Source organism: Stegodyphus dumicola, chromosome 8 (genome assembly GCF_044657685.1).
Source record: "Stegodyphus dumicola isolate Sdum_Otavi_A_Nest chromosome 8, ASM4465768v1".
NCBI classification, from domain to species: domain Eukaryota; kingdom Metazoa; phylum Arthropoda; class Arachnida; order Araneae; family Eresidae; genus Stegodyphus; species Stegodyphus dumicola.
In genome coordinates this window covers 142726660-142752322 of record NC_140775.1, presented here as the reverse complement: position 1 = coordinate 142752322, position 25663 = coordinate 142726660, and the positions used below count along the sequence as shown (strand labels likewise).

General features: G+C 29.7%; 1 protein-coding gene across 1 annotated transcript in view; it reads right to left on the bottom strand.

Moving 5' to 3' along the window:
* Positions 1-25663, bottom strand: part of LOC118183144 (supervillin-like) — a 77827-nt gene that overhangs the window by 5497 nt on the left and 46667 nt on the right. Inside the window, exons 17-22 of the mRNA XM_035352571.2 lie at positions 21503-21710; positions 19938-20068; positions 16586-16741; positions 9911-10069; positions 3152-3273; positions 587-733 (exon numbers count right to left, since the gene is read on the bottom strand). Of these exons, the coding sequence (XP_035208462.2) occupies positions 587-733; positions 3152-3273; positions 9911-10069; positions 16586-16741; positions 19938-20068; positions 21503-21710 (923 nt within the window). The remainder of the gene's footprint in view (positions 1-586; positions 734-3151; positions 3274-9910; positions 10070-16585; positions 16742-19937; positions 20069-21502; positions 21711-25663) is intronic.

The window sequence follows — 25663 nt, the reverse complement described above, 5'->3', positions numbered from 1 at the left end:
GGTTTATTATAAAATCCATGTTCTAAAGTTAAATAATTATAAATTAAAAAGAAGATAAAAATTGAAGAATTTATTTACTGAAATTAATCTTCATAAATTCTGATTAAAAAAAGATTAAAATTCCTCAGTAAAATGAAATACTATTAAATCACAAATACTAACTAATACTATCAAATCACAAATACTAACTAATACTATTAAATCACAAATACTAACTAATACTACTGAATACTAGCCATTCTGATTAATCAGCATAAAATTTATAGATGTTTCTTTTTATAATCTTTGCATATTCTTAAAATACTAAATTTTTATTATTACTCAACTAATCATACAGGATGCTATGCATTATTTATTTCTCTGTCAGCAATTAAATCTAGCAACAGAATTAAAATCAGTTACTTTATATAACATTCTATTAAACTTAATATCTCTAAAATTTATCAGAGTTTACTAAGAGTCAACGCTATTCAGTTTAATACTGTTAATAATAATTTATAAAATTCCTTCTTAAAATTATAACCATATACTATTCGAATACCAAATGCTAAAAGTTATTTTACTCATGAAATTTTAAGCATATTACCTCAAATTCTTCATCTGTAAGATAAGATTCTAGACGCAAAGGATCAACACCAGCAGGTCTAGGCTTCTGCTGCAATTCTTTTAAGCTATATCTATCTCGAGACAATTTAGACAGAACCTCTTGAACAAATAACATCTTAGTGTTTTCCTAGAAAAATATAATTGCAAAAATAACTTTTGAAGTCTTTTTTTCAGTTTGGCTATAATTTCTTCAGATAACAAGAAAAAAGAAAGCCTAAAAATACTAGAAAAATAATTTTTCAATGAATATAGGACATGAATTTTCAGATCTGGTCATAACAGATAAAATTTTAAAAGTAAAAGAAAAAGCAAAGTCAACTAAATTTATTTGCTCTCATATTATACAAGATTAAGTTTAACAAATAAAGCATTAAAAAAAGTTCAAGTAAATTTGCTTGTATTCTAATAAAAAATAAATTTGTTTCAGTTGTTTTAAACTGCTTTAATCTAATTTTATTTTATTGGGGGACTTTAGAGCAAATTCCATTCTAGTTTAATTTCATTTCTATTCATTTAATTTGCATTCTAGTTTAATTTCAGTAAAAATACATACTTGAAATTGGGCATTCCGTTTAATAATTCCAGCATTAGAAATCTCAAAATGCATGAGAAAAATTTAAATTCCCACAGTCTGAAAAAAACTATAATTAATAAGAAAATTGAGTCTCTGATTAGGATAAGATTTAATTTTAATTGTTGAGGAATTTGAATAAACTTGTATTTTAATCTAGAAACCTATTACTTATGTTTTCTTTATATCTTTTATGTGTTTTTTATATATATATATTGATTTTACATCTTGTTTATTCGATCCTCTCACGGCACGGTCCCTGATGCTTAATACACAACGCAAATTTGTATTTTATCTTCATTTATATGATCACTAAAAATGTGGAAATTTAGCTAACTCTTAATAGTTTAGTTCTCAGTTGATATTTAGTTAGTTACAGTTTCACCTGTCTGTTTCTGCATTAGTTTCCTCCCTAAGAGGAAGCAGTAACACAACATTTGCCCCATGATTCTCATGGCAAAAGTATAGAAACAGAACAATATTAAGAATTAGTATATTAAATAAGTAGCTTCAAAAATTGAAGTCATTATATTAAAATGCCAATTTTCTATGAATTTTTTTGTAAAATTAGGCTTAACTGCTGAAAATGCGTGGGCTGGTGGCGTTCCATTTAAGGAATTTTGGTCCTATCACTGTGCTTCATTCTCTGCATGCTGGTCCTCAAGGGGTTAACAAACAGTCCTGAATTCTTGTATCTTCAATGCACACCCATTTATTTAGAGGACACTTTGTGATGCCAAATAAAAGGCTTGATTTCAAGAGTGTACAATTGCATATATTAATATTACAATGTTTATACTGCTGCAGATCATAAAGCATAAAATTTAAAGGAAATTTCTGAAGCAAAAACACATTACCTATGGTTATGAAACTACTAAATCCTAAAAAACTAACTACTTTACACAAAACTAATGTCAATGCAAACTCAGATCTCCTTTCTAGAACTTTTAGATTCATATACAGGACCCATTTACAAGATAAATCAATACTGTTACGGTTTTGTATTTAGTTGCTATTTTTAGCAGAATTGTAATTAAAATTGTTTCATTTCCCCGTGCAATACAGCGCATGATGAGTTTTAAGAGAAAGCTATGTCAAAAAGTAAAAATACAGGCATTTAACATTTAATAAATAGATATCTCGTAATTGTATTCTTTTGCTTTCCAGAAACCTCAAGAAAATACCAGAATGTTCTCGTGCATGATTAAAAAGCTTATAAAAGGCAGAGGGAAAACATCTCAGTTCAGTTGTTTTCTAAGTTTTTGTGGTTGATTGTAGCGAATTCACGGTGAGATCGGATTAGCTTTCTCTACTTTGAAATGTTTCTATTTATCACAACTACCATGAGATATTGTGGTATTGTACAAGAACCAAACTTACAACTAAGACAAAAATGCAATAGCAAACATTACATCACGTCCGGGTCACCAAAAACGTGTTGCGTGCATACAGGTTCTTAATGGATTAAACTCACAAGCCGATAAAAAGTTAATAAAATTTATTCTTATCCCACGAAATAAAAAAAAAAAATGCTGAAATTTCTTCACAGATATTCGTACAATATTACAGTATTTCACAGTAGTTATATTTTATACTGCTAAAATGTTAAATAGAACACAATTAAAAGTTAACAAACAAAAGGTTAAGTATAAAACAACATATTTCTTTTTTTCATTTTGCATAGATTCTTTCTTTCTGATTTCCCCTTCTTATTAAAATCAGGTCTTTTTTAACTAAAAGCATGTTTTGAAATTGTCATGACTCTTCTTTATCAGTTACTTAAAATACAAATTAAACTTTTACTGTATGAATCAGGTTTCCCACCATTAATAAAGTTATTGAAAGGCACAACATGCTCTTCCGTTCAAAATATGATCTGATTAGAGTATTTATTACACTTATTAAAAACATGAAAAATTAGTAGAAAAGCCAATAATTATGCAAAGCACTATATGTAATGTCTAAAATAAATACTTGATTTGTTGTCACATCTTTAATACTCCATTCTTGCCACTGAGGGAAAATGTTTGTGAAACACAGAGGCTCTGCCCCAGCATTAACAACAAAAGCCTTGGGTACTTCCTCAGAATTTTTTCCTATATGAAAGGAAATTTATTAACTTTGTCATTATATCAGATTTACAAAATAACTATTTTGATATCTGCATCACCCATGTAACTATAATTAATTATAAGAAATCATTAATTTATCAAAAGTCAGTTTTCTTCAAAAACTTTAAATTCTAACTACACCAAACAAATAAGAAAGCAAATTTAATTAATTAAAAACAAAAAATTTAATGGTTAACAATTAAACCTTTAAAAATAAGATTTACTAAGTTTAACCGACTTATATGTAAAGCTATATGTACAACTAAAGTACTTATGAACAACTGAAAAGTATCTGCACATGTTTCTAATATGGCTAAGCATCAACTTATGCAAAGGGTAAACAAATTTAAGCATTTGATTACAATGTATATTACTATGCTGACAACTAATATCGATTTCTAAGAGGTCACTAGAATGATAATATTTTCAAGACATTTTAATGGTTCAATTCTGAGAGAGGATACATAATTTTTTTTTAAATCTGAAGCTTTCAAATTTCATATTACGCCCAAAGGAAGGGGGATTTTGTTTTTAATCTCCAGCACGCGAAACTGCGCATCGTAAGTTCTAAAGATATGATCATTTTAAAATTACGTGATACTGCTGTTGAACTGAATTTTATGGTTTAAGTGTGAAGAAAAATAAATAAAGGTAACAAACAGAAAATGACCCATTGGGCATAATGTAAAATATGAAAACTTTTCCTTTTTTTAAACAGAGCAGATTTTTTTTTAAAATTTTATATTGTAACTAGCTAAAATAACATTACAAATAAAATCAATTTCCCCCATATATCTTTACTATTTAAAGCATTAGCACAATTACCTATTAAACAAATGTCTGAGAAAATGTTTTGTTTTATTCTTAAGCCTAGAAATATTTTCATAGATATTTCATATAAAATTATTGACAATTATGATTTGAGTAAGTGTAATCATAAAATATATTCAAGTTCCACTTTGCTTATTTATCACATTCATTAAAAAGGGTCACAAAAAGCTGTTTGACAAAAATAAAATCTCAAGTCTAAAAATTCACTGATGTATCAAATCAAAACTGTAGAAGAGTTGAAGTAAAGAACTTTAAGCTCCTGATGCCTCATTTTTTAACTAACTGGCATTAAATAGGCTACTGCATAAATGAGATTCAAAATGGATAATTTTTTAATATTTATATAATCTGACTGTCATACATCTGGAGTTAGTTTCATAACAGGATGACCTTCTGATTTCAGATGAAAGATATATATACTACTATTTTGGTATTTAAAACTTTTGTACACTAAAATACCGGGTGGCCATAATTAAACTGACAGTGAACACAGTGTTCTGTAGCATTATCTATTTGCGAGAATGACGCCACATTTTGTAGGAACATTAAACAAGATGGGGGATGAAGGATTTCGCAAAAAAAACAAATTAGTTTCAAAAGTCACCACAAGGGGAATATTTGACGCTGTGTAATAGAAAATAGAGTGTTAACAAATGCAAATCAATACGGAAATTACCTTTTATTTTGCATTTAAATGAGATTCAATGTGGCTGCTGTTGTTGTGGACCACATATTGCATTCTGTGCACAGTATGCACAACAGCAGAAAGTAACATGTCTGCAGGAATCTCCCGTACAGTCTGTGATATGTTATACTTCAACGTAGCCAGGTCCTGGACCACTCCTTGATAGACCTTGGACTTAAGGTAACCTCATAGCCAGAAGTAGCAAGATCAGGCGACCGAGGTGGCCATGCAGTTGGAAAGTAGCGGCTAATGACTCTTTCTGTTGTGAATTTCTGTCATAGCATCTGTTGCACCCATACAGCAACGTGTGGAGGGGCTCCATCTTGCATGAAAATGATTTCCCCCAGGCATTGTCTTTGCTGAAATGCCGGAATGACAAAGCTGTTCAACATGTGGCAATATTTCTCTCTGGTAACAGAACAGGTTTCCAGTCCTGTCGGGGTAATGTTCTCATAGAAGAATGGACCTATGATAAATTCCGCTGTGAACCCACACCAAACAGTTACTTTGGTGAATGTAAGGGAATTACTGTGACTGCATGTGGTGATTTGTCATCCCAAATTCGGCTGTTCTGGGTATTCACAGTTCCATTCAGGTAAAAGTGGGCCTCGTCTCCCCATACGATTTTCCACAGCCAAGCATCATCCGCCTCCATTCTGGCAAGAAAGGTGAGAGCAAAAATCAATCACTTATCATGGTTGGGGTACAGTAACTCCTGTACACGGCTGATCTTGTACGGATAGAAGTTGATAATTTTTTGTAAGATTTTCCATACCATACTGTAAGGCATATCCATATTCCGAGCTACTCAACGAGCGCTAGAGGTGGCAGCAATATTGTCTGGTCCTCTGTCGACGACCGCCATGGCAACTGCTTCAATTGTATCCTGTGGTGCAGGTTTTTGTCCTCTGCCTGACTGAACCTTCAGAGAACCTGTTTTCTCAAACATCCCAACCATTGCTTTTAGCCCATTAACTGACACAGGACCATTACCTTTACGCATTTTTTTGTGCGTTATAAAAGCACGAAGAGCGGCTGACGCGTTGCACTGGTTGAGGTAAAAGAATTTGACCTGTAACGCACGCTCAACTAAAGAAGGAGACATTGCACATAAACTTTCAATCTGATTGATTCGAGATGTAACACATTGCCTTTTAAAACCCAAGCAGCTGGCACTGTGCGAATGGATGTAACATGAAATTTGAATAAAGAACTTCTTCTTTTGCTCAGCGTACGTGATATTGCAGATCACATGACTTTATTGGTGTTTATGTAGATTTTACACTTTTTTTTAAAAGTGTTGCCATATTGCACTTGAACTAAATCAGAAAATGTGCATAATAAAAGGTAATTTTATTCCGTATTAATTTGCATTTGTTAACACTCTATTTTCTATTACACAGCGCCAAATATTCACCTAGCAGTGAATTTTGGAACTAATTTGATTTTTCGTGGAATCCTTCATCCCCCGTCTTGTTTAATCTTCCTACAGAATGTGGCATCATTCTCGCAAACAGATCACACTACAGAACACTGTGAGCACTGTCAGTTTAATTATGGCCACCGGTACAGTAGTCTTCAAACTTCGTTGATTTAGGAAACACATAAAATTACTTTGTTGATTTAGCAGAAATTTAAAGTTACCTATATAAGTACTTTGTTGATTTAGCAGAAATTTAAAGTTACCTATATAAGTACTTTGTTGATTTAGCAGAAATTTAAAGCTACCTATATATGTAAGGTACAAGAAAATACGATAGCTGCTGTAAAAATAATTGCGGACTTCAAAATTAACGATTCTAGATTTGTTGCTCTCCTTCTAAATTCATTTGTTCTAAAAATTCGAGATCCTTCTTGATTATATAACAATTTAAAATTAATCAATCATAGCTTAGAGAAACTTCCCATATCTACTCAGCATAAATACTGCTGGCGAGTTAGTTACATCATTTTTTTGCTAGCTTTGCCATAGCTAATACTTCCCCACTGCTTCACTTCTTAAATGCCTACATCAATTCCTTTTAAAAAAACCAATGTACATAGAAATTTTTCATATTTAATTAAAATTGAATATGTGTCTGCCAAATTAATTGGATATGTGTGAAAATAAAGATTGGTGATTAGTTGGTATCCAGTTTTGTCATCTTTTGTCTCTTCTTGCCACTCTGCTATCACGACTATGCATAAAAAAAATTACATATATATACTATATATGTATATAGATATTTGTAAAACTCCTATGATTTTCAGAAATGGGATAAAAAACATTGAAAATATATCAAACTTGCACACCCTTATAATGAAAATGGAAAAAAAAATTCTCATGAACTACAGCCAACTTGCTGCTGTTCTTTCTTCAAATATATTTAAAAATGTAGAAGACACTGATATAGTTCTCCAAGAACAGGCACTTATTGCACCACTTTATCTAGGTTGGCTTTTAAAAACATTTATCAACAAGAATAAAGAAATATTAAATTGGCCACTATGGCTGCAACTACTCCTTTAGGCATTAAAACATAATTAACATCTAAATTATTCAATTTATTCCTCTCCTATACAGAGAAAAAGGCTTGGCAATAAAAAAAAGCCTTTAGGTCAATAAAAAAATGAATAGAAAAATTAAAATATGGAAAATATAAATCATAAAATACATAATTTCCAAAATAATTGCAGAATATAAACTTTGAGTAATATATATATTATATTTATATTTTTCTTATAGATAGATATTATGAATAGCCACAGTTTTCAGTTCTTATTGAAACTTCTGTACAATTTGAAAAAGTCCAAATAATTATGATTCTTCAGGGAAGGTTTTATTTTGCCTAGGACATATCACAAATATTTACAACGTTCTTATTTTCATAAAAATGTAAGTTACATACATTTTTAACATCATATATATTGTAATATTCTATTAAAATTATAATTTCAATAATTTACTTCTCACTTTCAATTCCTAATATTATGCAGACTTTAGGCTCTACAATTCTGGAAAAAAAAAAATATTTCCATCTAAAATTGGGCTTATCCTCCTTACTGCACCACTAGTTAAGGCATGCTACAGTAGTCATTTGATGAGGCCTGTAGTCCTTGCATAAAGTTACAAACTGGCCCTTTAAGAACTGAATTATAACATTCCAAAATAAAAAAAATATTCCATAAAAAATATGTTGCATCCATTTTTAAAAATGGTAGTCTTCAACTCTTCTTGTATGAAGGAACAATTATTCAAAGGTAAAATACTCCTATGTGATTTTGAAGCAGTACTCCCTGCAACATATTCTGTCGTTAATGCATTCAGATATTCATTACATAATTATAATATTCATTCACAATTTCAGATTATTGCTTAATAAATTTCACTGTTTAAATTACATTAGCCATATTTAATTTTATTATAATTATTCAGTTTCATGAATCATTAAATATTTTCTACATTAATATTCAAAAACAATGTTTATATTATTTTCTGTACCAATATTCAAAATTATTTTCTCCATATTTTACATTTGCCTCATTCTTAAAATAATTCAAAATTATAACTATTAATGCATCAAATTTTAACCTTCCCTACCTGAAATTCTTAAATTTTTTTTTAAATTCATTGCTAAATTTATTCAACATAATTAATGAGAAATAAAACTTTTGATGTTATAAAATTTTAATTTGTTTATTTCTATAAAAAATACCATTACATATTCAAAGTTCTGGCATATATCCAGCAAAATAAATAAATTCCAAAACCAGTGAATGAAAATATCAGAAAAATTATATTTACAGATATTTTAGCTAAATTTAGATGCAAAATTTCAAGTTCCCAGCATATATTCAATCTTATATCTCTGAAAAAAACTTGACTCTATTCAATTTACACTGAGATTGGAAGAGAGAAATGTTTTGGTTATTTTAATGAATAAACATCTGTTGGAATATAATCAAAACTACAAGTACATGAATAAATAAATCACTGAAGCAGTTGAAAGCACTAATATGTTGTATTTTTAAACGCTTATTAAATTACTGATGATGATACAGCAATTTGTTTTCACCACTTCTGGAACCTAATGGTTTATGTTAAACATCGAACTAATTATATTTCTTAGAACAGCAATAAATGCAATTTTTTAAACAAATTTTGTGTTGAGAAATAATCATCTCATTGCAATAAAAACTAATTATTAAATAAAATAATGATAAATAATCAATGTCTTGCAATAAACTAATCATCTTATTACAATAAAAAATCATCTTATTGCAATAAAACTAACTATAGACAGAATGTACCCAATTATGAATTCAGTAGACAAACTTTTCATTGAAACTGGAATTTCACGAGCCAAGCCATTTTATCTTTATCAACTAATTAAAATAACTTGAAAATCATTCACATGGAAATGCATGAAAGTAGTAATTAATTGCATTAAAGATGTTACCAGTCATGACAATCTTCACATTTCTTTATTCTCGTTGACAAACATATTTAAGCCACCACAAAATGGCAAAGTAAGTACCTATTCTTGGAGAACCATATCAGTACCTTTCCTTTTTTGAAACATATTTGTGACATGTCTAAAGATGAAAATTTTCTTCATTTCACATTTAATCCCGAATGGTTAATAATAAATTTTAATCCAAAATTTAAATCATTATTGGCTGAAGCCTAATGTAAGTATCTACATCACTGATATTATGCAAGAATCATATGATGTGCATTTGAAATTATGCATTATTATAAGGAGTTATTACTTTTTAGGATTAAAAGGAGAAATCCCTAAATTAAAACAGAGAATCAAAATTAAAATTTTTATTTGCAATTTTTTTTAACTTACATACATATTTGTTTAAAGTTTTTGCACAGATTATACAGATTAATGCACTGAAACTTCTCATGGTAATCATTTCTGAAAGAGATCATTATTTCTGAGAACATAAAAATAACTCCTTTAAGATGACTACCTACATCAACCAAAAAAAAAAAGGAGGGTTAACCACAGAGAAGGTTTCTTGTACATAATAAAAATGCTCAGTTCTACAATTATGTTTCATTATGTTCTTTCAAAACTTCATAAAAAGTTACAAATTTAATTTCAAATAAAATACCTTGACAATACTGCAAAGCAGTTTCCATAACCAACCGACGATTTATATCCCACCTTAGCTTTGCAGAACCTGTTGCAAGATTTTCACTTTCCTGATCATCATTCGGCAGCCAGCCTTGCCAAACAAACACTTCATGATGGTTATCCAAAAGAAATAAAGCTTTAAAAAAATATTTTTAAGTGATTAAAACATGATATTGTAATAAATAACATAACATCTTAAAAATAATTAAAATTATAGTTTTCGTCAACCATTTAAAACTCACAATAAAATTTTTGAAGTATGGATAACAAACAGGAAAAAATAGATTTTTCCCCTCTGTATCTAATTTCCCTTTTGCTGACGAGAAAACTGATGGTGAATATTTAGACTAAAAGCAAATTAACTAAAACTAATGGCTTTATATTGCCCATCCACAATACCAATTTTGTTTGCTTATATTTTATTCTAAGACCTGAGAGACTGAGAAGAGTTTAGATTGAACCTGTCAGATTTAGTTTATAGAAATGACGGTATGGCAGACTAATAACATTAGTTTGCATTTCACAATTTAAAATTTGGGAAAATAGCAATCTTATTTTGGTGTCAATTTTGAATAAAACTCCATCCAATTTTCAGGGTGATCAGAAACAGGTCCTTTTGCAGTAACAATAAAAAATTTTTGCCCAATAGGGAAAGTAATGACCATATTTCTATCAAATACAATCGGCAAAGCACAGCAAACATGAATGTAGCATAACATGTCTTGTGAATACAAAAACATTTCAAAGAAATCTAAGTCACCTACTGAAAAAGCTTTGCAGATAATTTTCACAGAATCAGTCAAATTGTGATTAAGTCAATTATAATGTGAGAAGTCAAATTGTAATTACAATTCCAATTAGCTGTCAAAGATTAGTTTATTTCTCCTTCTTGATATAAGATGTTGTATAATTTGAAATAATTCAGAATATTCATGTGAAAACACACATACATGCATAGAAATGCAATTTTAAATTATTTCACTACTGTAGTAAAAAGCGCAAGATTTTCTAATTCATTAAAGGTTAATTTTGCTTCACTAAATCAAGTCACATAGCTGCCTATTTGGTTTTTCAGCTTTTTTTTTTTTTTTTTTTTTTTTTTTTTTAAATAACTGCAAAGTTAAGATTGCTTTATATTTTTTTTGGGGGGAGGGGTGTTATTTTCTCGGAACTACTGCATTTATAGTTTTCTTCACTAATAATTAAGAATTCAATACAATCAGCAAAACATTTTGATGTATACAATGGCTTTTCACTCAGCGCTTTAATTATAAGATTAGAACTTGCAGCATGTATATTAACTAGTATTGGAGAATAAAAGCTGCAGGAAAAAAAAAGAAAGGTTTATGGAATGTTAGTTTCGGTAAACTGTACAGATATGCAATAAATTACCCCTAAAACCTTTACCAATATTCATCGGAGGGATTATATGACCTCCAAAGCTTCATATACAGTTTTGTGTAATGGCAATAAATAATTTTTCAGTCTGTGCAGCATCCAAGTTATTATTGCTCAAGAATGTTCTTCAGACAGACATATCACCCATAAAATTAAATGCCTTCAATAATCAGTCCATGGAGGCAAGTTAAAACAGATTCAATCAATTTTGATAATACTGGGCCTTTCTGTTTTCCCATCTTCTTTCAGCTCAAACAGCTATTAGTCTCGAGACACGATTTTGCATTATTCTACTTTTCATTTGAGTCTACTGCTACTCGAAAAAAACATAACATACAATTCTTTCATATTTAATCTGTCTTTTATTAAGAAACTTAACTTACAAGTAATAGATACATATCTTAAAAACATTATTTTTTACTTTTTAATCTGATTTATTTAAATAAAAATGGATTTAATTCATGATATATCTAAAACATTAAATATTTTTACAGAATTGCATTGTATTTTTTCACTTTTTAAATATACGGAATATCTATAACATTTCTATGTTAATCTAAATGCATAGACCTCTAATATCCTCTATTGTAATCGTTATTGAAACCCTACTGAACTTTAAAAGGGCCTTTTGGGCAACCATTAAACCCTTTTGGATTTAATTTTAAAAATTTTATTTATTGTGTTATTAATATGTAATATCTACATGACAATCAAGACACCACTGGTAATTGAGAAAATGCGAAAACCTCGATTTTTGAAAGGTGTCAATGATTTACCTCTAATTTATCATAACAGCAAGAACTTATGGATGACAAAAAAAAAAAAAAAAGTATTTCTACATTCTTTTCAGAAATGGTACAGCGAACTGAAAAACAAACAAACAAGCCCCCCAAAAAAGCAGCTTAACTGTTAGAAAACTGTGCTGCACATCCCTCTGATTTCATTCTGGAAACTATTAAATTTGGGGTTATTCCTAAAGATACAACTTTGTCATTCAGTCTTTACACCAGTTACATATATATTATTTATCACAAAAGCTTCCAAATATCATTACAAGAAAGATGATGTTGAAAATAATAATCTTGTGAAAATGCAAACACTTCAAAAGAGATAACTAAGTTGAGATCTTTGTTAGAGGCAATGCACATTATAGTCAATATACTGAAAGTTATCACTCAAACCATAATTAAAAACCACTTTAAAAAATATGGGTTTTATTTAGGCAGCCTCAGAATTGCAAAATATTGCCTAAGTTTCAGATGTCAGTGAGGGAAGTTATGAAGATTCATTTTTAGAATACGTCCCAGTTGGCATAACATTGAGATAATAATACTGGAAAAAACTAATTTTGATATTACAGGAAGTATTAAGAGAGTTGTAAAAATTGGAATTGATGGTGATATTAACATAGAAGAAAGTGAAAACATACAAACCTCAACCGAATCTAGAAAAGCAATGCAAATTTTAAGAACTTTCGAGTTGAAATTTAGGGATCAGAGAAAGCTATCACTGGCTTTGTGAACTTCCGAATACAACTGAAAAACCATTGACGAACAATATATAACACACAGAACAGTTCATTTCTTTGTAAAAGTTCAAAATTTCATCAAGAACATAATTATAATTTTTAAAAAAATTTAATAGCATAAGTAGTTTAAATTTCGCATTGATTTTTAATTATTTTAGGTATTAATTACAAGATGAATTGATAGTTACTGTCTTACTACATAAATTTAAAGCTGATATCATAATCTCAAATCATCATGTATTGAACTCAGCAATTAATACTAACCGACATGTACTATACATCTCAAACTACACTGACAAAATAAGTTATAAATTTCCCAAAAATTAAAATCAGAGATGGAATTTTAAAGAAATGAACAGTGAATTTTATTAATAAGTGAGAAAATGATCTGAAAAAATGAACTTCTGAAGAACTGATGCAATTTGTAACTAACAGAAGGATGAAATGGAATGATGACAAAGTTCTTATTGCTATTTCTTACAGCGGAATGTCTTCTTTGATGACAAGACATGCTGAGAACAAGTTTGAAGAGTATGATATATATAAAAATAAAAAGAAGCCATTTCTAGCTTAGAAGAGTGATATGATCTAGCATGGGGAGGCAAACAGAAAAAGGTTTATTATAAACAGGGCTGCTGAAATCAAATTCACAGTAGATAGTTAGAATATCACAAAAAGGAAAGGAAATGTCAGATTCAGAAGAGAACTATGGCTGGATCGACTGATGGCTGGAATGGCTGGATCAACTGATTTCATAACACTTTAATTTGGGTTAAATTACCTTTATTACTATCAAAAAATAGGAGTACATCACCTTCATAATGAATCCAGAATTGAAAAGATAATTTTTCAAATAATTTGATGACAAAATAGTGCATATAAATGTCAACAACTACTGGACTGACAGAATTACTCAGAGCTATCTTTTAATTTGAGATACAATTATTTTTTAGAATGAAGTCGGTTTCACTCAAACTTTAATGAGAGAAACTAATGCCTAAATTCAGTATATGTGAAATGGATCTCAAAATTTATTTTCAAAACATTTTTAATGCTCCCTTTAACTAAGACATTAGCAAACAGTGGTTTAATATCAAAAGAATCAATAACTCAGTACAGTACAAAGTACGTAATTATCCGGAATCCATTATCCGGAATGATCTATAATCTGGACCTCAAAGCCACAAATTTTTCTTTTGTATGCTTTACGCATGCACGTTTAACGTATAATGGACAGTATAAGCTAGGCTAAAATTATCTTTACTGATTGAAAGGCATTTCAGTTAATGTTGCATATTGCGCTGTTCTTTAATCTTCTAATTGGATCCGGCTTATTATTTTTTGCAGACTGTTAAAGCAATCTTATAAAAATTAAGCTTGAACTTTCAATTATGTCAAAAAGAGTTTCCAATTCTGGAGCTGATAAAGGATCTACAAAGCGAAAGCATATTTCGATGTACCGCTTCCAATAGTGAAGAAAGTCACAGAAAAATTATTATTGAAATATTTATTATTATATTATTATTTATTATTATTGAAAACGAAAAAATTTCGATTTACAAGTTAGCTGGTATTCTCGACACAGCAATTACAGAACTTGAACAGTGGAACTGAACAAGAAATTATGTCTGTTTATAAAATTAAAGAGAAAGTATTAGCACAAAAAACAAAGCAATTTACACAACTTACATTGAAAGAAATGTTTAATAAAGTAAACAAATAAATATTAAGCTTTTTTTTTTTTTGTAAATTTTGATACCCTTTAGATCATAATTGCACTTTATTTCATAAATTACAGTTTCATATTTTTAATTGTATAGTTTCTGCATGACCAGATTTAAATTGATGATCTATAATCCGGAAAAAACCCTAATACAGAATCGCTGAAGTCCCGACGAGTCTGGATTACAGACTTTGTACTGTACTAGGGAGAAATATCTTTATCAATGGCTGTAAGATAATTCTTTGCAGTATAAGTAAAAAGAGAAAATATAGAAACTGGTTACTTGCCTAAAGGGTATAGGGCTGCTCTACTATGCTATTTAGAAACTATAGATGAAATGGAATTCCAACTTTGAGAATTTAGGGAAGAATATAAAACCTAGCACAGTTAGCATTAGCTGGAACAAGTGATTTCTTAAACTGGGGAGTATATGAGAAGATTTAACAGCAGCTTATATAGTTTATAGGGTCAATTGAACGATTTTTTAGGATAGAGTTGCACCGGCCTTCATTTAACAGTTTCATGATTCTATCAATTTACGTACGTGTATTTGTCCAGAATAATGGTCTGTCAGTTCTTATCAGCTTTAGAAATAATAATCTTAGGATTAAAATGAATTTCAAATAAGGCCTTTCTTTACTTTTGGTTAAAATTTGAAATAAATTTTTTTATTAAAATTAACTAACATAAGTTACATTCTTTCTCTGCTTCAGAAGTTTTACTGAATTAGGAGCTTTTTTAATAGGAGCCATGACTTGAGGAGCTGAAAATTTAGATGTTTTTGAAAAGTTGGTTATATTCAAAGCCTAGGTCAAAATTAGATTGCTGCTACCTCACATAACTTTAAATTTTACATTGATGTATTTGTCTTCCAATTTAAATTTTACATTGATGTATTTGTCTTCCAATTTGATTTGCATTTAATCTCTTAACAAGAATTTTGAGATTCAAATAATGCTTACAAAGCATATTGCGACAGTGTTTATAAATGATATACTTACTCTGCTGAGATATAGCTATTTGCTACAGAACATACAAGTTTATTTTATTGGCTATGCAGAGACTGTTTAAAAAATTAAATTTTACATTGATGTATTTGTCTTCCAATTTGATTTGCATTTAATCTCTTAACAAGAATTTTGAGATTCAAATAATGCTTACAAAGCATATTGCGACAGTGTTTATAAATGATATACTTACTCTGCTGAGATATAGCTATTTGCTATAGAACATACAAGTTTATTTTATTGGCTATGCAGAGACTGTTTAAAAAATATACATGCAGGACTATATGGAAATGACCACCCCATGAGCAGTGGTGCCCTTTTCACCAACAAAGTATTATTTTTTAAGATAAATTAAAGACAATTTCTTTTCTTTCACTTTTTTTCCCAAAGTGGAAAGTGGTTATTATAACAAAATGTGATTATAGCAAAAAGTGAACTGAAACAGAGCTAGGCAGAAATAATTTGATGAAGATTAATAAACATGCAGATAATATTTTCTGCCTTATATTAAAAGAAAAAGAATAAGCACCAGATCTGTGATCAAATAAAATTTTGATCATTTTATCATTGATAGGATTGAATAGAAAATATATTTCATGTTAGGTTGTATAAAAATGAAAGATAAAATAGTTTTTATTTATAAAATATCTAAAAGTTTAAAACTCGCATTCTGATCCTGCATGTGTATACACAACACATATAGATCCTGAATATTCAGAAATATAATTCAAAACCATATTTCAGAATAAATGGTAAAATTTCAAAACCTAATGATTTTAACAGGTATTTTTAAACAGTCAACTTCTTTCTTTTGAAACATCATTTAAAAAATATGCACAATAATGAATTCTATCATAAGACATCCAACAAATTTTTATTACCAAATTAGCTAAAGATACTTTTTTTCCATGATATATTTATACATAAACAAGCTGCAGATAAACATACTTTCCCAATTACAGAAGTTTTGTAATAACGAAAATGAAATAAACTTACCAGGCTGTGATGCATTTTTTAAGTCAGACTGCAAAAGCGGAAAGGGACAAGAATGTGTTTTTGTGAAATAAGGACAAATTATTTCTTTGGCACACATATTACCAGACATACTATCTATTAAAAATAATCTTGGAGTAAAATCATAAGAGGATTCACCTGAAAGAGAAAAATACAGAAATAATGCTAAAAAATGCATGAATAATTCAGTCATAAAAACAAATAAATTTTATTGTACTTTAGTAATTCTTTAATATGAATATAAATATAATTATTCTCAACATAATCCTTGCCGACTCAAATTATTTTCACATTTGGCAAAGGTAAAACCGTTTTGCTGAGGAATTCTACTGCCACCAGATGAAAAAAAATTCCAAATTTTTTATCCAAACACTTTAGGATGAAGTGAAAAAATTAAAGTTTGAGGTTCCAGGCACAGAATGTTGAAAGAATGGTTTTGGGAATTCTCACCTAAACTATCCCCTATTGGCATTTAATGATTTTTCTTTAAGAAAAAAGGATTCCATTCAAGTCATGATCAAGTCATTGCTATATCAAACAATTTTTATAAGATACAGGATAATTTATGGGCTGCTAACATACTTGAAATATAATGGTAATCAATATATATATATATATATATATATATATTTCTTTTTTTTTTTTTTTAATTCTATTTCGGTTCTTTAGAGTATCTGCTTGAACTTTTTTAACTCGAAAATGTGGTTAATTTTATTCAACAGATCATCACTTACTCTCACAAATATAACTGGCCATACATACACTTATCATCTCCTGTTAATCAGAGATACCAAGAACCGGTCCTTTTCTACTATATAATGGCACTTCACTCGCAACCCAAACATTCTGCGCATGACTCAATGTAAAAAGTTAAAATTGATTACACTTTGGCAAATGAGAAAGGCCTGAGAAAGTATGACAATATGCCTGAATGCTGAAATTCACATTTTTTTTTTCCTTCTTCAGAGGCACTTTACAAAACTCTCTTGAATCTGTATACAAGAGACATTCACTTATGCCTGTAAAATTCACTCTGCCTGTAAAATAAAAAATATGCTGAAATGATTGTATTATCCTTTGAAAGCTTAAAAAGAAATCATACACAGCAGGTGTAATTATTCGATTTTTGAAAGGTTGTTATATACTGTGTGTTAATATTGAAAATATCAAATATTCTGTGGTAAATGAGTTTTTAATAAAATAAGACATAACACTGAAAAATATTCATAATTAAATGGTCACAATCTATGATGATACAGCCCTTCTTCACAACACCATCAAAAAGCCTGTGCTTTGGCAAGGGCAAACAGATCCAACCGCAGAGTGAATGCGACAACCAAAGAAATGCATGTTAATGTCAAGGTAGAAAATAACTGTTTCTCAAACTGCTTTAGAAATGGGCATCAATGAAAAAAATTCTGCATGAAAAGTTGGAGGTGGTGAAGCTCTGCACCAGAAATATGCAAGATAATGATTCTTCTTGAGGTTGAGTTTGTCAGGTATCAAGCACCTCTGCTAAATATGCACCAAACCCAATGTTCCTAGCTCCATTTGTTTGGACGTCCAATTTGTTTATAAAGTCTAACAGCCCCTTAACAGAGCTTAGGTGTAACTCTTGAGCATTGAGAATACCTAAATTAATCAACATTATCAGAAGTTCATGATCAGTAGCCCGTTCCTCCAATAAATGTTTTTTAGGATGTCCCTTTATGAGACAGCCACCTTGACCCAGTAAGAGCCCCCCTGAAGGTATTACACAGGATGCTAATGTCATAAATGAAAAAACATTAAGCTGCATCTTCTCAAGAACAGCTTTCCATGACAAACAATATTATAAATTTTTGCTTATAACCACTACGACTCCAAAATGAAACTGCCGAGATTGGTATCAAGACACAGTGGATCTCTTTAACCCTGCAAGTTCAGACACCAAAATTCTGCTGGGAAGATTTTGAGCACTACTTTTTGGGATAAACAGGGACTACTGTTTATGGCTTGCAAGCCATATAATGCCAAAATAACTGGTGTTTATTATGCTACTTTGCTGACTCAACTTCAGTACGCTATAAAGCTAAAATGCCATGGCATACTTAACCAAAAAAACTGCTGTTTCTCCATGAAAACACTTCAACATACAACATTCAGATTTCCTGAATTACTGCTCAGCAACATGGATTTCAACATTTCTTCACCATCCACCATACTTATATTTAAGTGAATTCCCCCTCCCCCCGTTTCAAAAAGTCCAGCAAAATTTGCTGATTCACATTAAACTGATGATGATGATTTGAAAAATACCATTTCTGAATTGTCTGAAATCTGTGATAAACATTTTCTACTAAAATCCAGTACTTAACAGATCTACATGCTAAATGAACTGAAACAACAGGGAATTATGCAGAAAACTGAGACTATAAGTTCAAATACTTATCTTGCACAAATGTTTAATTTGTATCAAAGGCTTAAAACTTACTAAATTCCTTCACTCCCAATATATAATGAAAGGCAAACTTTTCTGAAATCACTACATAAAATAACTGCAGAGCCAGTTGTTCCTTTCAGTTCTTTATAAAAATAATAATCTTTTTATTATTTCTTTCTTTAAACATAGAAAAGTTACTAATTCAGGTTTTTTAAAACAGGGAAGCAGCATAAAGTGAACATAATGGAGGAGAATACCTGTACTGACTTATCTTGGATCATTGCATTTTCACTTGTTTATTTGTCACTACATTTATTGTTGGATATTTCAGTGGCTTAACTACAATTATATACCCTTTATATAACTAATTTTCAACTTTAGTAATTATCATCATGGCATAATTTTCATTTTAAGTCCAATGAATAAACATATCACCTAAAGTTTTAATGGTAAACCCACCAAACTATAAAATCTCTTATATCTATAATGTAATAACAATGTACAGAAAACATTTTTGAATTCTGCTAAATGAAATTACGGAAAAATATTAGATTTTTAAATGTAATGAGAATTTAATCATAAGTTATAAAAATAATTTTCCACAGATAAGCCTCTCTGAACAGGATCATTTCTTAGAATAAACAGAAACACAAGTAATGAACATCTCCTCTCTATGATGATCATTTATACAGAAAACCAAATTCATGTTGAATCATGAACATCATCTTAAGAAGTTCTTTTTCTATTGTGTATATAATATTTTTTAACATTTTACAAAAACAATACAGTTACACATTTGTTACTTAAAACTTTGTCACACATCAATGACATGAAAAATATTCTAAAATTAAGATTGCCTGAAAATAAACATGTAATAAAATAATAAAATTTTTAGTTATACAATATACTCACTGTTTAAAAGTGAAAAATATGGATCATTTTTCCCATTCAACCACTCCCAAAACTCTTCATCTTCTGATCCTTCCTCAACTTCAGTAACATCAAGTTTTGCATCTGGATGAAATTTCATCTCTGCAGGGCATCTAAAGTTTAAAATGATTAAAAATTAACAAACAGTAACAAAATTTGGACTAATAAAAAAAATACAGAGGTGAGTAGGAAATTTCATTCATGTCTAAATAACTGAAGAACACTGACAGTTACAGCTATAAACATAATGTCTAGCTATAATAAAAGGACTATGACCTATGAAATGAGATCAATTCCAATCCCTCCTACTGGCAAAATTCAGAACTTAGAATCTTGACACAAAAGTTATTATAGATGGGAAACAAATTATAAATTAGATAGCTGTACCATTGCTAAAATAGTCTGATGACTCAGAGAAATGGGAAATACTACTTGCGATCATAATTTAGACAGACCAGTAGGACCAAATACTTGTTAATAGCAGAGGATGTTTTAGCATATGTCAGACCATCCACAAAACAGTATCAGAGACATGGCATATTGCTTATCACAAGGGCCATGAATGACAAATATTGCATAAGCATATTACCCATCCTTATCATGCCACTACAGCAAGAAATGTTACAATGAGACAATAAGTGCAAATTCCACTAATGCACTTGAGTCATAAAGAAAGCTGAGGATGACACAGACATTTTCCTCCAAACTCCTTTGGATGGATGAGGCAATATTCCAATGTGAATCAGTCTGCATATTTTATTTCATTTGTTAATATCACCAAGCCAAAGCCATATTGACATAATATGTATTATTTATCCATGAACTTAAATAATTTGCATTTGTTTCTCTGTCTTTATTCTTCAAACAATGAAACAAAATATTGTGCATCAGTTTCAGCTATTTGAGACTGTGTAAATGACTTTTTATCATATCCTCATGTATAATACTTTTTTTCATACTAAATAAATTATGTTCTAAAGCTTTGTAATTGACTATTCATGTATCTGTTTACAGTATCTCGGGTAAGATCAGTAGTTCTGAATTTTACTTGCAGGCGGCACCACAAACATTCTCATTTTTCAAGGCAAATTGCATGCATAGCTACAGCTGGCTTTATTCTCCATCTATAGAGACACAAACATTATCTCCTGTTTATTCTGTACACATTTATAAATTAAATACGAGACAATTTGATAAATGTGCATAGATGTAAATATGTAGTAAATTTAATTAATTTCAAATTTAACTAATAAACACACACTTATTAGTTGAATATGAGAAATTAGTTTACTTTCTTTGGAAAAAAAATATAACAAACTTGTCGAATAAGCAAAAAAGGAGGAACTATTCATTTACATATAGAGACTAATACTAATTTGACTTACTAATTAAATCCTACTAAACTCAAATTATATATTCCTTGAGCAAATTTAAAGTTTAGTTTTTTTAAAGCAGTACCCGCTTTCCTTCTGAAGTGAAAACTTTAAATAATTACAGGCAACATGGATAGGGACATACAGTTCATAAAACAATTCAGCATAGCTTACTTTTCAACTATAGCATTCACAGAATGTAATATGTATTCTCTTGTATGGGTAGCTGATTTACATCCATGCCATATAAATATTTTTCCTGTTTTACGATTAACAAATGCAAAAGATGTCCGACTGCGTAAGCTTCCTTTAGAAAGTTTCACTTCATGAAGTACTGCTTCTGTTTTCATATCCCCACGAAGAATGAATGCTTTCCAAGGTTCTATAAATAAATATATATGTATATATATTTAAGAATAATTTAAATATTAATTAAATTTTAAAGAAATATATATATATATATATACATACTAAAAAAGAACCCAAAAACTTTGAATTTGAAAATATGAAAATGCTTTACAACTTATCTGCTGTTTTCAACAATATACTAAAAGAGAAGGAATAAATGATGAAAACATTAGGTATAATATGCTGTAATAGCATATATTATATTTCTGATTATCAAATCTAAACTAAGGTAGTATAAAATTAACTTATTCCATACAATACTTAAATTTAAAAACATTTCAATTTACATCTCAATTTGAATTTTTCAATTCCCCAAATTGAAAGTTCTTAATTCCCATATAATTACCTGGGACATAAAAAGAACTAAGTGTTTTAATAGTACCAAAACTTTCACACTGAAATGCTTCCACTTCCCTTTCTTATTAATGTAAATAGTAATCTTTCAAAGTATACCTGGCTGTTGTCCCTGAATGCTATAGCTCTTAAAAAAAATCTGATGTGTACACCACATGACTTCCTTGTACGGAATAATAAATTATACGCATTTTTCTTGCATTTCATTTAAACTTATTGGATTGAATTAAATCTACTTTTTCGACAGCGCATAAACCACAATAGAATAAATGCACTCTTTAAAATTCACTATATTTGTTTACCATAGCAACACTCTGGTGCTAGGTTCACTTAATATTATTCACTTAATATTAGGTTCACTTAATATTATATTGTTCGTTCATATTATAACTCAGAATGCACAAAATTTATATCATTTAAAGAATTATCTTATCATTGCCACATGTTCTATTCAAATACTATAATAAAGCTAGAAAGATGCATAAAAGAAATTAAGCAAACAAAACAAAAAAGAAACAGTTTTTCACAGACGATTGAGTATTTCTCATTCAATTAATTCAGTTCTCACTTCGCGACAAGGCAAAAATACACAAAAACTCTGTATAAAAAATTACGAAGTAAATCTTAAACACTTATTTCCTCAAAAAAATTCCAGAAAGGATTAAGCATGATTTAATTTTCAATAATAAATGAAGGCATTATCTTTGTTGTTGCAAAGCTTATTCTCTCTAGAGTGGCAACAAATCTACTATTCTGCTGTTTCAAATGAAAACAAATATGTACGCCATGTTATTTAAAACGTAACTGCACTTAAACAGCTTTTAAATTGTTGATAATTGTACAAATATTGCTTCCAGATTTACGAAAGGTATAAAAACCTTAACCGGAAGATAAGAAAAACATAATTCAATCATTTTTAAAGCAAAAAATGTACAATTTACAAATATATAAGAGTAAAGAAACTGAGATCACTATGCCGAGTAACAGAGTGGATATATATATAAATATATTTATATATGTTTTGTGTGGCCGATAGCAACCAAAATACGAGGTGCACATCTACATGTTATAGCAGTCCTATATACAAAATTTCAACGTTCTGATGCTACTTGTTTTTGAGTTATGCGAGATATGTACGGACGTATGTGTGTACATTCGTTCGTACAGACACCACGAAAAATTCTCTTCAGAATTCATTTTAAAGCAGTTTTATAATTTTTTGGAGGAAAGGAGTCTTTTATTCTGTCCTTAAATACAGATATCACGCAAAAACATCGTTAAATTGCATTCGATAGCGATCAAAATGGATATTTTCATTGAAATATGCTACCTGAAGCTTTTCGCAATTACAATACTTCCTTTTTACTTCGTACAAGGAAGTAAAAACAGCATCTAGAAAATGCTCAATATTTACACAATTTATGTAACAAATATACACATATTTCTAATGTTATTTTTAAAGCTTTGGAACTAGAAGAATCTACGGATTATTTGCACTGCAAAATACTTCTAATTTACTGTGAGAGAATAATATGAATACTATCATCTAAAGAAGAAAATGAATTGCCATATAGTATCTTCCTACATGATGTGTTCTTACAGCTGGATACTTTATACATATTCCAGAAGCATCATGTTGTAGAAAATTTGCTTTCCCCTTGTATCTGCAGTGTTAAAAAGGAAAAGAAATCAAACTATACTTTATCTTCAGTAGAAGCCATATTATGCAATTGTGATTGTGGTTTTTGTCATCATAGTGCATGTGTGACATAGAATCTTGATATGCCTGTAGCAGTCAAAGGCATGAGAAGATGTAGCAGTCGATTATAATGGAATTTCCATACTACCCAGTGGCCATTATGTAGCAAGTACCTACTGATGGACTTAATGCCAAGTGAACCAGACAGACATGATGCTGGAAAGTCATCATGGTCAAGTTACCATCTATTTCTCTATAGTTCCAGAACTATCCATCTCACTCTGTTTTTCATTGCTGATTACTTACAGGTGTTCATCATTCATCCTGTTATGTTAAATCACGAAACAGCATGATGTCTGTTAGCTGAAAGGCCCTATAACTAAAGTGAGTCTTATAAAAAAAATGGTCTTTCAAAAGATGAAAGTGGATAAAACAATACAGAATTATTTAATTAATTTCTTTGAAATTGTGAATAAGCTTGAGGAAATGGGTTCTGAAATATCAGAGGAGTTTCTAGCTATTTTGCTACTGTGTAGCTTAACTGAAGAATTTTAAAATATCAGAATCAAGATAGATGTCATGATTAAATGCCCAACTTAAGCATGCTAAAAGTTACTAGAAGAGTAAAAAAAAAATTGCCAATTTAAAGCAGAAAAAACAGCTGCACTAAGATGCTTTAGTTACTATATATCATGAAAATATGAAAGTAAGCTCTATGAATGCAAAAGTCTTTGTGTATTGTAAACGCAAAGAAAAGGGCAAACTACATTGGAACATAGAAAAGATCAAAGCAAAAATGCTAATCAAGATTCCACTAAACAAAGTTATTTGCTTAGCATTGTCAAACCAATGCAAGAATTAACTGGTACAGTGTAACATAACTGGGATAATGGCTCAGGCAACTGCACACATGTGCAATGCCAAAAGTAAATTCACATCAATACAACAGAAAGTAAAATTCAGTTAGCAAATAATGAATGTGTAAATATTTAAAGTTGAAAATTATGATAGTATTAATTCAGCTGTTGTGAGGCATGGAATCCTGTTGTGATTGTAGCAGTAAAAGACATAAGCAGCAGTTAGGAATCGATTAGAGTTACATTTCAGTTGGCCAGTATTCAGACATAATGCTAAGCGGATCCAATGCACATGAAAGAGAACTGTCATGATAGTCAAGTTACCACTTGTTTCTCTCTAGCTTCAAAACTATCTATCCCACCTTATCATTCATGGCCATATGATTATATATGTGTGCTCTTCATTCATCCAGTTATATCTTAGGGTTAAAACTTAGATTCTTCACTTACATTCAGTGTTCATCACATGTACATTTCTGCTACATGACTGTCACTCGCAACACAACAAATATAAACAAAAATTAAAAAACAACTCTTTAGTCTTTGTAAATCTGTGATATAATAAAAATTATAACCTTTTATATATTGAAAACTCCAGATATCCACAATCAGTAAAGCTCTGATTTGTTTAGGTGTTCTAGTTACACAGCATATTATCCCAAGTAAGTGAAGAAATTGCTAATCATGTTTATTAATAGTATTTTTCTGCAAAATGCATTTTAAATAAATAGTGTTCCTAATTTGACCTCATTAACAAAATATATAGAATAAATTACTATATATTTTTTAAAAAGGAAGGAGGATTACTGGGACTTGGGACTATAAAAACAACATGACTAAAAGCAGTTATATTTCACAACTCAAAAAAACTTTTATTAATAAAAAAGTAGTAAATAAAAATAACATGGTTCCAAATACATGTTGAAGATGTTTACAACAGAATTCTGCAAAAATGATCTACAATAAGGGAAAGTACAGTAAAAATTAAGTTGCGCTTATTCAATTTCAGTACATACT